The sequence below is a fragment of the Paramormyrops kingsleyae genome, chromosome 4 (genome assembly GCF_048594095.1).
Source record: "Paramormyrops kingsleyae isolate MSU_618 chromosome 4, PKINGS_0.4, whole genome shotgun sequence".
Taxonomy (NCBI): Eukaryota; Metazoa; Chordata; class Actinopteri; order Osteoglossiformes; family Mormyridae; genus Paramormyrops; species Paramormyrops kingsleyae.
The window spans coordinates 38,954,742-38,970,654 of NC_132800.1; the positions used below are offsets into that span (position 1 = coordinate 38,954,742).

General features: G+C 42.3%; 2 protein-coding genes across 2 annotated transcripts; both read right to left on the bottom strand.

The window, feature by feature from the left end:
* Positions 1-322: 322 nt before the first annotated feature.
* Positions 323-3,385, bottom strand: LOC111859534 (cystatin-like protein). The gene is made up of 5 exons (XM_072711314.1): positions 3,206-3,385; positions 2,891-2,995; positions 1,122-1,214; positions 869-934; positions 323-519 (listed from the first exon to the last, which is right to left on the bottom strand). The coding sequence occupies exons 1-5, from the start codon at positions 3,383-3,385 to the stop codon at positions 481-483; spliced, it is 483 nt and encodes a 160-aa protein (XP_072567415.1). The 3' UTR covers positions 323-480.
* A 2,255-nt stretch (positions 3,386-5,640) lies between these two features.
* Positions 5,641-14,366, bottom strand: LOC111859550 (cytochrome b5-like). The gene is made up of 5 exons (XM_023842322.2): positions 14,010-14,366; positions 9,652-9,780; positions 8,735-8,764; positions 8,422-8,456; positions 5,641-7,190 (listed from the first exon to the last, which is right to left on the bottom strand). The coding sequence occupies exons 1-5, from the start codon at positions 14,142-14,144 to the stop codon at positions 7,109-7,111; spliced, it is 411 nt and encodes a 136-aa protein (XP_023698090.2). The 5' UTR covers positions 14,145-14,366; the 3' UTR covers positions 5,641-7,108.
* Positions 14,367-15,913: the final 1,547 nt, after the last annotated feature.

Sequence of the window (15,913 nt, forward strand, 5' to 3'; positions counted from 1 at the left end):
ACTTACTAATGACCCTCCTGTTTCTACTGAATATTGCATCAGTAATTAGATTCACAGTGTGCCCTGAATCACTACCACCTGTTAACTTCTGATTTATAAGTTGAGGAGGCAGTATATGTGTCAATGGCTGAATGTGTGAAGTTTCTTAAGCCAGGTTACGATTCGTTTACTGCAGCGAATGAAGATCACTGATGGTATGATGACATGGTGCACATGGCTAGCAAGGAATTAGGGGCATAGTGCATTGGAAGGTAAGCATGGTGTGTGAGGATCTGGGTGGGGGACTAATTACTGAGATATTAACATAAGAACAGACAAGACATCATGGAAGGTTCTTTTATGTTATTTTGGTGATCAGGTACAGTACAGGTCACTGTGGGGGCTCACCCCCACCCTCTACAGCTTAAGCCACAGAATTCTTCTGTTCAGACTCTGCTTAAATCACGACCAGCTCATATTCGCATTCACTTGCTGTGCAGCTCATTCTGTCAAGTTCACTTCTGGCTTATTCAACTTCAGCTGCTCACAGAAAAGCAGAAGGAGTGAAAAGGTTAGGTTGGGACAGCACCAATCACAGGTTCAGCTGGTGACTATGCGGTAAATTGACGATTAGTGATTAATGACGTGCCTACAGTCATTTTACAGAACTCTGTCATCATGCTGTCTTATTCTGTCAGGGTGGCTGGTTATTCTTTTGCCTCAGATGTCATTACAATAATCATGGCATTCTCTTATTCTCGTTAAGACGTATATGTCATTTTTAATACCCTTGGGTAATTATATCCAAGATTATTATGTTACTTACAGAAAAGTCACAAGCTAAGATTGTGGTAATAGCAGGATTATCCCTTAAAAATTAATAGCTCACCGTATGTATATTAGTCCCTCCAGTCAGATAAACACGACAGTGCTTCTTTCTGTAATTCTGATGGGCCTACAGAAACAACATGCACAGAGAATATGGGATTAATTATATCATCATGAATATCTGCATATTCATCAGTACTCGGGACAAATATACACTGCAGAGGCTGACGCACACATGAGCACATTCACAATGTGTAAAAAACTGAAACACTTTAATGTGCAGTATTATTCAGGAACAAGAAAACTCTAGTTACCTGATCAACCAGCTCATTTGTCTTGCAGTCAACAAATGGATTATTGAAGGTAACGTCAGTGAACTTGCTGCAGACTACACAGTTAATGTATGGCTGTCAAAACAGAGCAGTAACATAAAGATTTTTTAGGATCTGTAAACGTTCAACACTGTTTAGTATTTTTGGAAAGAAGTGCTAGTAATTAAGGGATGAAACAAGGATAATCTAGCACAGGATTTCTTAAGCGAGCGGTCTGAAAGTGGGTCGCGTAACAGTGGGAAGGAAACATGGTTCGGTTTGTGATGCGCTGCCGCACGAACGCAAACCGAATCACCACCCAGGAAAATTTTCAGGTCGGCGAAATTTACTGACGAGATATGGCTGGTCGATATCGACTTATCATTATATAAATTTGAATGAGAATTAAAATGAGGAAATTTGATAAACTGACAATAAGTAGCAACATTTGGTAACACACATAAGCGTACAGTACCACATCACAGAAAGTGAAGCAATTCAAGCCAATCAACCTACGCACGGCAAGGCTGGCGGAATTAGCAAAGCACGCATGTTATTGTCTTGGTAACATGGATGAAATAAACGCTCCGTATGAAGATCGAAGCTTCAATTATCTTCTTGTCCATTCATGCTCCCACTTTTTTGAATGTTATAAATGTATTTAGGGGCAATGCTAAGGGAATCTGAAGCAAAACTGGTGGCTCGAAATACAAACATAATGTGAATTATGTGGGAAAAACATAGCATGTAAAAATATATATTATGTACTGTATAGCCTATAAATACAGTGGACCCTCGAGTTACGACCGGCCTGACATACGAACAACTTGGGTTACGACCAAAATTTTAGTTTTGACTTAGGATCAAAGTCTTGAGTTATGACTCGAATGCCGATCGAGGCCAAAACGTGCATCCACTTGTATGGTTGTAAACGAAGAGCCGAGATGCCCGAGAGGCGTTGGTTACTAGCGTCAGTCTAAGCCCAGATACGCGTGTTTGTGGACGTAATATCGGTCAGTGCAGTGCTTTATATAATTAATTTCACTATAATTGCTATCAAAATGGCCCCAATAAAGCTAGGAAACAAGCTAGGGAAGGAAAAGAAGGTAAAGAAAGCAATCACAATCTAAAAGAAGGAAATTGTTCAGAAATATGAGAGTGGCGTTCGTGTGACCGATCTCGCTAATATGTACAGCATGTCGAAATCTTCCGTTCCACCTTCCATTTCATCCTCCCCCTCCTCCCTTCCTGCAAGCCAAAGATGTCAGCTTGAATGGTGAGTACAGTGTGAAATTGTTTTTTCTAGTAGGTTAGGCACATTTTATGACTTTGGTGAGTACACTAGGAAATATATTGGTGTTTCTGGTAAATTACGCACATTATACAACCCTTTTTTATTATGAAAAGGTTAGGTAATGGGTACTTTGGGAGGTTTGAAATGCATTATTTCTTATGGGAAAACTAGTCTTGACTTACGATCAACTTTAGTTACGATCAGCCTTCTCGAACGAATTCAGTTCGTAATTAAGTCAAGGGTCCACTGTTTATGGGTGGGCCACATCGTTAGAAAGGTTGAGAAACATTGATCTTGTATGTTAAACGGAAGAAGAAAGTCAAAGACAAATTTGATTCACTGAAGAAGCAAAATTAATATACTACTGACAAAATAAATCAGAGATAAAATCGTAACCGTTTAAAGGTGACTAATTTAGATATGTACGTTAGTTTATTATGCGACCGCCAATCTCTTCCACTCGTCCAGGTTGACTCACCTTGCTGTTGTCAAATGGACATTCATCCCGATGGGCTACCACATTGGATTTTGCACAGGTTGTAGGTTTTAAAAAAATCCTCAGGGTAATGAAGTTTGTTCCAACCTAAACAACACAATGTGAAGTGTTATGTTTATTGTGCACATAACATGCACAAATACACAGCTGTATTCCCATCCCTGTTCAACTGTGGTTCCTCTGCTTAGGATGGCTCTAACCAGCATCCGGTCCTGGTAAGGAAGATGAATAAGGCAAAACAGTGAACTACAACGATCACAATTTATGAAAAGTAATTAGCTTTTACTTCATCCTTACTTGATTATTTAATGGAACTGAAAAAAAATTCATATGGTAATTGCTGTTTTTATTAGCAGCTGTAATTGCCAGTCTGACACCACTCTTGACCAAATCGGACAGCGTGTGGTAGTTTTCCTGGGCCTCTGTGGAGATAAGCAGAGCTCCACAAGCCAGCACCAGAACCAGCAGGCGGGTCATCTTCCTCTCAGCTTTGGAGGGAGAAGCAGAACTGAGGACACTGGTCTGTGGTCCCCTTATTCAGTACATCCAGGGGCGTCTCCTTCACACTAAACAAGCAGACCTTTGAACAACACTGAAAAACAGCCCTGGGGTCAACACAGGGGCTGATATGCATTTTGTACACAGCAGTGGAATGGATTGTGCATTATTTGAAACAAGAAGCTCAACCTTCAGAAATCTTATGGTTTTACTGGGGGCGATGTGTAGCTCTGTGGATTAAGACGCCTGTGATTGGCAGGTCAGCAGATTGATGTCACTGTTGGGCCTCTCAGCAAGGCAATTACCTCAGGCAGTCTCTCACCCTACCTTTCCAATTGTACGTCGCTTCAGATGAATGGGTCCGCTAGATAAGTACAAGGTAAATACATGTAAGCGGTTACTGCTAAAGAAGCAAGTATTACAACAATCTGTTGAACAAAGAGGGTGTGCAAAATAAGGTGAAAGTGGACTGTGGAGTTTGAATAACTAACTCCCACATATTTGTTTGGTAGATACTCAGTTTGTTTGAAAAAATCATGAAAGCAAGGCCTGTACAAAGTACCAAAGGTATCAGTTTTACCTTTATCGCTAGTGACATTTATTGGCAATCGCTGTTAATCAGTAACATCAATTTTGTGTGATCCCATTGGTTACTGTCCAATTCACAACTCAATTAAAGTCAGTGCATTATGGGAAATTCATGCCAATGGTGCATAAATGGAGCATCCAGTGTGAAGTCAAATACTTCATCCTGTAATCAGAAGCAGCACCATCACCTGCCTGTCCTCCACATTTAGACTCAAATCTTAAAATTTGAACTGTATAAATTAGGATTTTGTCATTTTGTTTATTTGACTTCCTCAAGGGACTTCCTGGAGGATGGGCTCCCCCTTTGAGTCTGGTTCCTCCAGAGGTTTCTTCCTTCTAAGGAGTTTTTCCTTGCCACTGTCGCCTCTGGCTTGCTTACTGGAGGCACTGGGTGGGCACAATGTAATGGGGTTTGAGGCAATGTAATGTTATGAAAATGTGCTATAAAAATCTGAATTGTAACTGAATTCAGAACCTCGTTCCTTGATGAACATGGAGGTATTGGGGAATTCTTGTATGCGGCATGAAAATCAAGGCAAAGTGTTTAGAGGAACAAGGGGTATCCTTTTGAATGGTTGGCTCTCACAAACCTTTATAAAAAGTGGTGGGGGAGAAGCCAGAACCAAGGCGGGGGGGGGGGATAGAATCCACAAGCCACAGGGGTGAGGCCATAGCACTCACAAGAATTCATAACCAGTATTCCCTATTCTATTTGATAGTTTAATCAAGCCTTCCTGCTTCAAAGGAGGTAGGGTGGGCCCACTGTGACAACTTCAAAGGCATATCTCCAGAAGGGAAAAGAAGATCCATTGGAGACATCTCCATGACCTCCAGGTATATTCCAGCAGTGGAGAGCGGCACCCAGCCCCTGTAGGAATTCAGAGACGGCGGGGATAACTGCTCCCCAGTGCGGACACGCAGGGCTGCTGACTTCCTGTTACAGCAAACTTCAAAACAGGAAAGGCTCCAGAGGAAGGTGGCAATCACAGATGGGTTTATTCTCACTCCGAGAGCCTGAGAGAGCACCCCCCCGTGGCTCAGTGGGCTAAGCCTGTGTCTGTAATCAGAAGGTTGCCAGTTTGAACCCAACTTCAGCACATTTACGGGTCATTGAGCAAGGCCCTTAACCCCCAGCTCCCTGGGTGCTGCTTCCAATTCCACATATCACTACAAATGGCTGCCCTTTGTGGACAGCTTACTCTACAAAAAAGGGTAAGTTGGGGGAGGCGTAAAGAGAATTTCCCCATGGGGATCAATAAAGTATTAATTATTATTAAAACTGGTACACGAGAGCACAAGTATGGTCAAGTACACATGTTGAGAAACACCCCTGACCCTCCCTATTGGTAAGAATAGAGAGGCGATGACAGAGGGTTAGGGTGCTGGATCAGCTGACCACGAGTAACTAATGTACCAGGAACCTGATTCAAACTGCAGGATTTCGTGGATAACTGTTGGATTTAAGGTACCCCAGTTTAAATGGCCTTTTTCTTTGTTCACTTACATTAAATCTGACAAGTTACCCAGGTAAGCAAGAAATCCTGCTTGATGATACAGGTCCAGATCTGTTACCCGTCTGAGCATAGTTAAGTCACCCTGTCTGTTCTGGAATAAAAAAAAAAAATAAAAAAAATCCCAGACTTGCATGCAGCTCGAAATTTACACTTTATTTCAGAAAAATTCAGACAGAAAATATCTGCAGATAATTTCTTACATGCATCATTAAAGAACATTTCAAAACTTGTTCTAAGGAATTTAATGAAAGTTGTTATGGAATGCACCGCAATACGTCATGCATAAGAATGACATGTTACGCTTTGCCACTAAATGCAGATTAAATAATCATCTGTTTACAGGAATCTTTCAGAGTGAAGAACCATGGAGGAATATATTCCAATTAACACTCTTCACTGTGTAACATCACTGGCAAGCTGGTGGCCCATTCGGCTCCATGTTTCATTACAGAGACAAAATAATCAAAATAAACACAGCAAAGACAAAAAGAGCGTCTGTATGCTTTACTTTCTATGGCAATGTTTCCCAACCCAGTCCGCAGGAAGCCCAGACAGTCCACGTTTTTGCTTCCTTTCAGCTCCCTGCACACCTGTACCAGGCATTCGGTGTTCCCGATTGACTGGGAGCTGAGCGGAAGCAAAAACATGGACTGTCCGAGGTTCCCCGAGGACTGGGTTGGGAAACACTGCTCTATGACGGCCAGCAGCTTTTAGACAGATGGATTGATGGATCCTACTAAACATTATTGGTTTACCATTACATTTATCTCAAAAAACAAACAAAGGCTTTGACGACTAGATAAATTAGGCTGCATTGTGCTGAATGAATATTAAAATCACATATAATTAGCAAATTCATAAATTAATATTACAGAAAAATTGTAATGAAAAAAATGTTACGAAATCATGGCTTTTGAATCAGCTGCTATTCATCCATAGCCCCTAATGCACTTAAGTCGAAATACAAAATAATTTATATTATGAAATATGAAGGCATTTATTAGCAAAATTGTGCTGTGCATCAATATGCCAATAAAGCCAAATTAAGAGATGGTTAATTAAGGGGTCTGATTCAGGAAACATTTTACACACAAAGCAACACATCCTGTCTTGGTTTCCCTCCTTACGGCATAATGCATGCGAACAGCAGTCAGAATTACCAACATGGAGCTTCCAGCTGCAGAATGAGGTACCACCACAGAAAATGTACACACACTTGTGCAATGTGATAGCTTTTATTCAATAATAAAACTCACTGATCAGACTGTTTCACAGGGGATGCGTTTTAGTGACCTGTATGACCCAACCTTTGGCAACTCTAAAGGATGCAAAAAGAGCACGAACTGGTCATTAAAATCCAGATCATACATTTACGATACACGTTTAGTACAAAAAAAAAAAACCCTAAAAATTAGTGAACGATGTGAAATGTCAAGTTATACATTAGTATTTAAACCTCACGGGGAAATAAAAACAGACAGACAATACAACAATAACAGCAACACGGGTTACATGTTACATAAGATCAACCTGAAGTGGTACTCTGAAGTTTGGCACCTCTGGGAATATGCATCGTGGCACTGGGGCAGATTTCACGACATCACTCTTCAGACATATACAAGCGGTACAGCAACGTGACGACAGCGGCGGCCAAGCCTGGAATCACGAGGTTCGTCCACCAGCTATGGGACGAAACCACTGTCAGTTAAAGTATTATAATCTTCAGGGTGCTCATTACCGCGGCTGGGTTTTACATGGTCTATAGATCTTGCTATGAATACTAGTAACTGGAGAAATTTTATCTGTCGATAGTTTAAATGTCCTTCAGAGTTAAACCACCGCGGTGAGAAGTCAAGTAAACGTGAGAAGTCAACAAGTAAACGTGATGCTCACACAGAGCATTTAAGTAAGGAATAATTGACGACGGGCCGTTGAATTATTAGAAAAATAATGCACACCCGAGGTGGTGATGCGGCCACGACGCGAAGCGGAGTGGCCGTTACACCTCGGGTGTGCATTATTTTTCTAATAATTCAACGGTCCGGAGTCAATTATTCCGCTTATACTACGGTTGCCACACCTCAAGACATCGATCAGATGATATATTTCAAGGGATTCGTCCAGTTTTTCTACTTAAATCGCTATTGTGAGTAGGATTATTTCTTCCGCATCTCAGTTCCAAAACGTCATTAGCTGTTGTTTTTTTGGTGTTTTTCTCCCTCGAGTATGTCTAGCTGTTCTTCGCTGATCGTTTTATGTCTTTTGTTGTTGCCGGCTGCCTTTGATGTCCGCTTCCGTTTATGTTGTTTTTCATCTGGACTGTCTAATACTGCTGCAGCCCAGTTGTTGAAAGTTTCCTATTCACCGTAAATATTAAAATTTACTTTCGGAAAATCGTCTGTCATGTTGTTGTTTTTGTTAGTCCTGTGTGCTGTATATATAGGTACTGTATGCTAATTTCTGTTATTACAGTTAACTATGCGAAGTGATATGGAACTGTAATGCGGTCAAGAGAGCTGCCTGGAACTACGTTCGCCGTGCGTTTCCCTGAAAATAATTGCACACCTCAGAACGTTCTTCAGCCAATCAGATTCAAGCATTCAATGGTCCCGTAGTATAATCATCCATAATGTAAGGCAGAAACACTCTTCTAATTTCGTTGTATCTTGTGCAATTACAAAACCATTCATTCATTCATTCTATCAGGGACAGAACTGAACTTGACATGTAAAACGTTGATATTCCGTCAACCAGAACAAAAGCAAACCAGAGGTATTCCAGCTCTGAGTGTAGTGCATTATAAGTGCTAAATTAGCAGTGGGGATGCCCAAAAGTAACTTAAATTCTACTTAAACACAAAATCCAGCCACAGTTCCTAAAACCAAAGTGTCATACAATGCCGCGCGGACATACCTCGAATTATCTGGAAAAGTTGTTACTTGTGACTCCTGGATAAAAAGCAGAATTCAGGAGTGTAAGTAAAGGGAAAATCTTCACAACAATGTGCTTTGTCAAGGTGGACACTATGCTACTCGTCAGTGGAAGAAACAGAAGACGGCAGATGTGGACCCCGACACTGCGGACTCTGTCCCATCACTGAGCAATCGCTGCATCCTTCACCCAGCTCAGGGTCCTGCTTCCAGCATCCTGGACATCAGCCAAGACTGGCTCACATTCCTGCGGCCCACTGTGCTAAACACAAGAGTGAAGAACCCCTCCTCCTTACCGGTGGTTTCTGAATTTTAGGCCGGTCTTCCTGTGAACAGACAGACAAAATAAAGGCAACAGGCAACAAGAGCATTTCTGGAATCACAAAGCAGAATTCAAGCCGAATATATTACATTTATTTAGGAGATGCTTTTATTAAAGTTGCACTCATTTATCTGACACTTTTACCTAAAAGCGGCTTACAGTAGAGGTAAGGGCTACAATTTGTGTGTCCTCCCTGGGATTTGAACCAACAACCTTTGCGTCATTAGCGCAATGCTTGAATTATTGAGCTACAAGACCTTTCTTTTTTTAATCCAAAGCAATACACATTTTTGAGAAAGTAGGATGTCAGTCAGTCCCAGGAGCAATTGGGCGTTAAGTGCCTTGCTCAAGGGCCCTCACAATGACATCACTCTGCCAGGCCTGGGATATGAACTGGCAACCTTCCGAATAACACGGACAGTGCCCTAACCTGTTCAGCCTCATGCTGCCTACGGATGTATTACACTGTGTAGGTGCGAGACAGGGTCAAGTCAGGTGACAATTCCATCCAATCACCTCCAATCACCTATGCACCTGTGTACATTAGAATGGACTTTCTTTACTGATCCTACTTGAGCAACATCTATTTTTGTTCTATGTGTATTTTGACTTGGTCTAAAGGCAAATCTACAGTTGTGTTATTGTACTTTAAAACCAAACCCCAAACTAAGCTCGACAATATCCCCCGTCTGATTGATTGTGTCCTCCAAGCCTAAACGCATCTGGCTGCTGGCTGTGGTCTAAAATTCTTCTATATGCTTTGTTCCAAAACACCAGCAGGATCAGGGGAGGCTGTGGAAATGGGTGGTGGACAGTGGTGGACAGTGAACAAAGGCGGCCTTGTGGACATAGGATGGCTGGGGGGGACAGGGTCCGCCCACAGTCTCTTACCGGGTGCAGCTCTCCAATGACGAAGCTTGCAGCCATCTCCCTGGCATCGCTCGAATGGCCCACATCCTCGAAGCTCTCTGTGGCGTCGCCCCCCGCCTGCTCCCGCAGCACTTCTTCCCCACCGGGATGCTGTGTGTACACAGCACAGGGGATCATGGGATGGTTGCTATGGGCAGCCATGATGCAATGTTTAAAGAGACAGGCACACTTTTAATAGCTAGCTTTTCTAGCCAGAATGAATGAAAACAATCCCCGAATGGGTTTACAACAGCCAGATCACCTAGAGAGACACTTTTAAGGCTCACTTACAATTCCCAGTGTGTTGTTTGGGTGCCTGGTGTTTTTCTCTCCATTCCTCATCACAATAACATTTATAGCGTGATGGTGAGGAGTCATTACTAGACAGAATATGATGATTGATGGCCACACTGAATGAATAACACCTCTATGGCACGTGCTCTGCTGTCATCCAGTCTCCTGACTAAGCCAAGGGAATAATGGATATAGAAACCAACCGAGCTTCAGGAAGACAGGTCACATGACCAGTGGGTGCAGCAAACAGGAACAAACATCAGCACACAGTGAGCTGGGCAAACCACAGCCAAGACTGAGCCACAAATCAGCTGATGACTATCTCTGCATACAAGGCTGCAGGTCCCTTAACAGATAGCAGCTCTGGGGAGGCCTGAAGAAGCAGAGGTAGGAGAGGGCCTGCAACTCTCCTGAGGGCTGAACATCAACATAAACATCATCAATATAAATTCTCTACATGTAGGAGAAAGAGGATTCAGCGATGAACTTCAAAAAGAGCAGGGAGCTGCAGGCTGCAGGAACCCAGCAAGAGGAGCAGGTGGAAATGGTTTGAAGATCTCATGGTCTAAATCAGCAAAGGTCTGGACGGGCACGTTGGTATGGTGGGAGCCCACAAGAAAGTGCAGAGGGGGCTGTTCTTCCTAGAATCCTTTGCCATGTACGGCAAACTGCTACCCATTTTACAGGTGCATTTCAGCCAGAGTCTCTCATGTTTGAGAGAAAAGAGTTCAGTCATAGGATCGAGTCTGGATCCTTTAGTGGGTCAAACTAGGCCTGAACGATTTATCGATTTCAAATAGAAGTCGCGAATCGAAACAATACAATTAACCAAATCATAAAGGCCTCAATCTAGGATATGCTGATCCAGGGTTTAAAACTGTCCTGAGAACAGTTTTACAAATTCATTCCATTTTCCTTGTGTGACAGTCATTCTCACCAACAGAAGTGACATGCTCCCTGCGTGCCAGTCATGCTGACCAATCAGAAGTGGCCCAAGGTGACTGCGTATACGTCCACAAACAGCAAATACGTGAAACCCAAGGAAAATGGTACATTTGCGGTGCTGAGCTGTAAGTGAATTACCTGCCTATTTCACAGTCAGAGATTGGTTACAGAAAGGTCCTATTATTAGGCGTCCAAGCAGAATTAGCTGCAGGATCCCTATTTTTTTTTCTTACTGGAATTGTTTTATTTTTCTTATTATTATTACTTTAACTTAACAGTCAAAGCTTTTGTACCAATTGTCTTATTGTTCTCTGCTAATTTACAAAAGTAATAAATAAATGTTGGATGTCACAGTTCATATTTTTATGTTCTCATCCTGGCATTAGAATACAGACCAGTTAATATTTTGATGGTATCTCATGAGGTAATGCTGTGTCATGTTTTAAATCTATCACACACTGTATATTGAACCGAACCTGGACTTTTAATAAATGAATTTGCAAACCAAATCGCAATATTCTGTCAGTAAAATCTCTATTAGATATTTTCCCTAAATCACTCAGCTGCTGGTTCATCTCTCCTGGGTGCTACAGAAGTTCCGATAGCCATTCATTTCTCCTACTCTCCCTGACCCCGACCCTGACCCTGACCCCGACCCTGACCCTGACCCCGACCCCGACCCTGACCCCACCCAACTCGTCACTGTACCACACCACCTGCACAAAATCACGCACCTATCATGCTTACAAGGCTTCTTAAAATACCAAATGCAGCAGCTGCAGGACATTGTACAATTTCATGCTATTTATTTTAGCAGGAAGTTTGCTGGGGTGTGATGCACCTTTATAATTCTTATAGACAATGACTCTCTTCTCCACTTTCAGGACTTTTCCATGAATGAATGGGTCATGTGACGGCAGAGCGACCCAGTTAGTGAGGAGAAGAATCTCTGCCCCCACCCCCCATCCCACCCCCAGCTGAAGACTGGGTCTGCAAAAAAAGGGCCACCAGTCCAGGGCCTCCAGTTTGCGTTAAGCATGACGTAGACAGTTCTACTGCACAAATCAGCACAAGGTTATCTGATGTTTCCTCCACAGAGGACAACTTATCTCAGTTCAGCTTAGAACATCATCTCTGAATTCAGTCATTAAACTGATCTTTTACATATGCCGTCTGGCAGAAGGTACTAGGACATCCAGGCCAGTACTGCCAGCTCCTCAACAACCTGCTGCCTTGTAGCTCCCAGTACCTGAACCCCCCCCCCCCCCCCCCCACTTTAAAACAAAAAACATCCTGCATCAGGACAATTATCACACTGCACTATGTGCAGTTTTTATAAAACTTGTTTCAGTTCTCATGTTGCCATGTCTTGCCTCCATGCCCCATCTGCAGATTATGTTATGAAATATGTAATACATCATCTAGTCATTGTGTAAGCGTAGTATTGTGTAAGTATATAGTGAGGCAGACGGGTTTGTGGGTCACCAAAAAACACAAACTGTCTGGGGATCCCCAAGGACTGGGTTGAGGAAACTGCCCTAGAGACATGTGCTCTGGTGAATTTTTGTTCTGTGATTCACTGGCTTCCTGTACAGGGTATCCATGCAGTTTGGCCTGTGCTTCCCAGGATTGGGCCCCCTGTGACCTTGTGCTGTATAAGTATGAAAGATTGATTAGTGAAATAAAAGTGGAAAAAAAAATCCAAACATGCAACTACAAGCACACCTTAGACCAGCATTTCCAAACCAGATCTATGGGGACCTTCAGCCAGTCCATGTTTTTGCTCCCTCTCAGCTCCTGTTAGCAAAAATGTATTCTACAAGGCAGGATTTCCTCACTAGCCACTGAACTTAAACCAAATGTAAGGATTGTCCAATAGGAATGTCATGTACCTCTCTTCCTATTGGACAGTTTTCCCATTTAATACCCCCCAGGACATGAAGCAACTTATAGTGGTTCTACCATAGATGGGTAAGAGGCTTGTTAGAAAAATCAGAGGAGATGCAAAGCAGTGACCGCTGACACATTGCTTCCTAGCTTCTTAATGAGTTCCTGTCTACGGAAAAACATTTTTATACAATTTCTTAAGCTGTGTGCAACTAGCTAATCTACAAAATCAGAAACGAAAACAAAGCATAAGTTTCCTGAGCCCAGTGTACACAAGACGTCAATGACTTCAGATTAAAACAATACCTGTTTCATCCCAAGGGCAAACTAATATGAATGAACAGCACCTCATTTTAAAAGTTTGCCTATTACTTTTATGCGTTATTCTCTAATCATAAGGCAATCATAGTGGTCGATAATTCCCATTCAATCTTGCCGATCACATATTATAATAAGTTCAACCTGGTTAATAATTGACAGAAGCATATAAGGCGTAACATGTATAATTAAAACGATACATTACAATTTCTTTGTATATCATTCAGATCTATAATAATCACCAAGACTGCTGTACAATAACTAATACCCTAGAAATGTTTTAAAGACAAAAAAAGATACAGCGAACCAGCATGTCGGAAAATGCAGCAGTGGTAGTTAAGCAGAATGAACCGCGGTGGTCCATGAAAACCTCTATGACAAGGATACCCAATCTTATCCGCAAAGGGCAGATGTGTATGCGGGTTTTCGCTGCAACTCCCTAATTAGATTACTAATTAGAGGACTGATTGGCTGAAAGAGTCTTCACACCTGGGTTTGAACACCTGACCTACAGGTTATCCCAAAAACCTGCATACACACCGGCCCTTTGCGGATAAGATTGGGTACCCCTGCTCTATGAAATGCAGTAGTTTTGTATGTGAATATACATAGGGAAGAGCTCATAGAAGATTACGCAAACACATTAAATACCAGAAGCACATAGCAGGGGGATGCATGGAAGAGCTCGAAATATGGCTAAAAAGTAAAGAGTCGGGTAAATCCGGGAGTACATAGCAGGAAAACACGGGACAGCTCAAGGGAGCACATTCCAGGGGCCAGACCCCCGGGAACTGGCGTCACATACAATAGCAACTGCTGCGTCTCCTGCCCGGGTCATCTAATACATGTCCAGCAACAGTCATGTAACAGTGTGTCCCTTAAACGCACGATCTTACCTCTTCCAAAAACTTAGTAACATCGTAGACTTTATAGTTGATAATAATCCAGGTACTCTTGCTCGAATTCCGTTCCTCCACCTCGGAAAGCCGGTAGTACTTCACGGTCCGCTCGTTAGCAGTATTGCCTTCCATGTCCGCGAAGTTTCATACGCAAGCCACTCGTTTGTAAAACGTGTCAGATTTAACTTTGTTAAAGCACAGCTACGCTTCGCCTTTGGTTCAGCCCACTGGCCTTGTACACACCACACGGATTGGTCCGCACCAGTTTCGGTTGCCCGGCAAGGATTCGGGGATTGGTCCACTCGAGTGTCCGTCAAACTCTGCACGGCAGGCACCCGAATAGCGACTAGGTGAGGGTTCAGCGAATTGCAATCGCAGTTCAGCTTGCAAGAAAGAGAGAGACAGACAGACAGAGAGAGAGAGTGAGAGAGAGAGAGAGAGAGAGAGAGATGTTGGGAAGCCTGGTTCTCACGCAATGCTTTCCGCCCTGAAATTCCTTCAGCTTTATCTTTCACAAGCGCGCCCTATATGCGTGCAAGTCGTCATGTACCACAAAATCAAGTTTCATTCTTGACATTTAAAGACTTTATAACAACATCTTAAATATCATGTATAGTGAAAACACATATTTGAAAATAATAGAGTATGATTTGATCACTGAATTTACATGAATATGAATCCATGAAATATTTCATTCAAATTAGGAAGTCTGGGATTCTGTGAAATGAGGTGGCTTGTCACTTAGGCTTAACTCGCAAGAGTTAGAATTTTATAACGAATTGACAATATTTACAAGGCCTTTATTCAGTTAAGGGGGTCCAGAGGATTGGATTAGCTGAGGGTTACAACCCCCCCATTATTTACACCCATGTTCATAACAAGATAAAACATTTGCTGCTTACTTAGGAAACTAGCTATAGGCTTTCAATAAATGAGAATATGTTAAAATGATCTGTTAAAATATATAATATGCAGGTATGTTATTCTGTGAACAATGAGATTAATCGAAGGGCCTATCTGGCTACTTTTGTGGTGCTAAGGGGGCTGACTACGTGTGCTGACGTGCAAAGACCATGACAAACACGATTAACCTCCTTAGCTGGGTGCGATTCTCTTTCAAAGGTCACATTTACCTTGAAACTGTACCAAAATCAATTGCTGTACGCACAGTAATAAATTCATGTCATGGTCAAGTTAACAATCCGGAGAGACATGGACTTCTATTACCCTGCAGGACTTACAGATAGGTTTCTGTAAAGTATCAGTAATTTGGTCGCAGAAAAGCTGTATTTACTATTGCAGTGATTTCAGGACTGAATGTCAAAGTCAGATACAAGTTCTAAAGGTAGGCCTGGTCAGATAATGATTTGTGATTTGACAAATTGTTGGTTTATCAGCTAGTTGAAAAAATTTTCCTCCTCACACAAAACCCTGTTATCCATCAGGTATATTCTGAGATTGTCCTACAGGGGGCGTTAGGCACCTTTTGGTCACATCTGCAGACGTAATTGATGTCATCTACCGAACTTAATCAGACTGCATTTGCTAAGAAAATCTTACAGTCGGAATTGAAGATGACAAATGGTCGGGGGTGGGGCCCATTCCAGGGGACATAGGAAAGGCGACACCCTGCATTCACAGTCATCAGAAAATTCTCTGTATTGCTATGTTTGTTTTATTTCTCCCGGTCATAAGGGCTAAGCCCCAGCCTTGTGCACTATGCTGCCTGGGATAGACAACAGCCCCCCCCTCCCCCCCTCAGTGACCCTGACCAGGATAAATGGTTAGAAGATGGATGGGTGGACAGATAAGGACAAAAATCAACAAGTTATCAGCTAATAACACCAGCACATGGGTAAATCGATCATTTAAATATTATTATTAATCAAAGTTACTTCAAT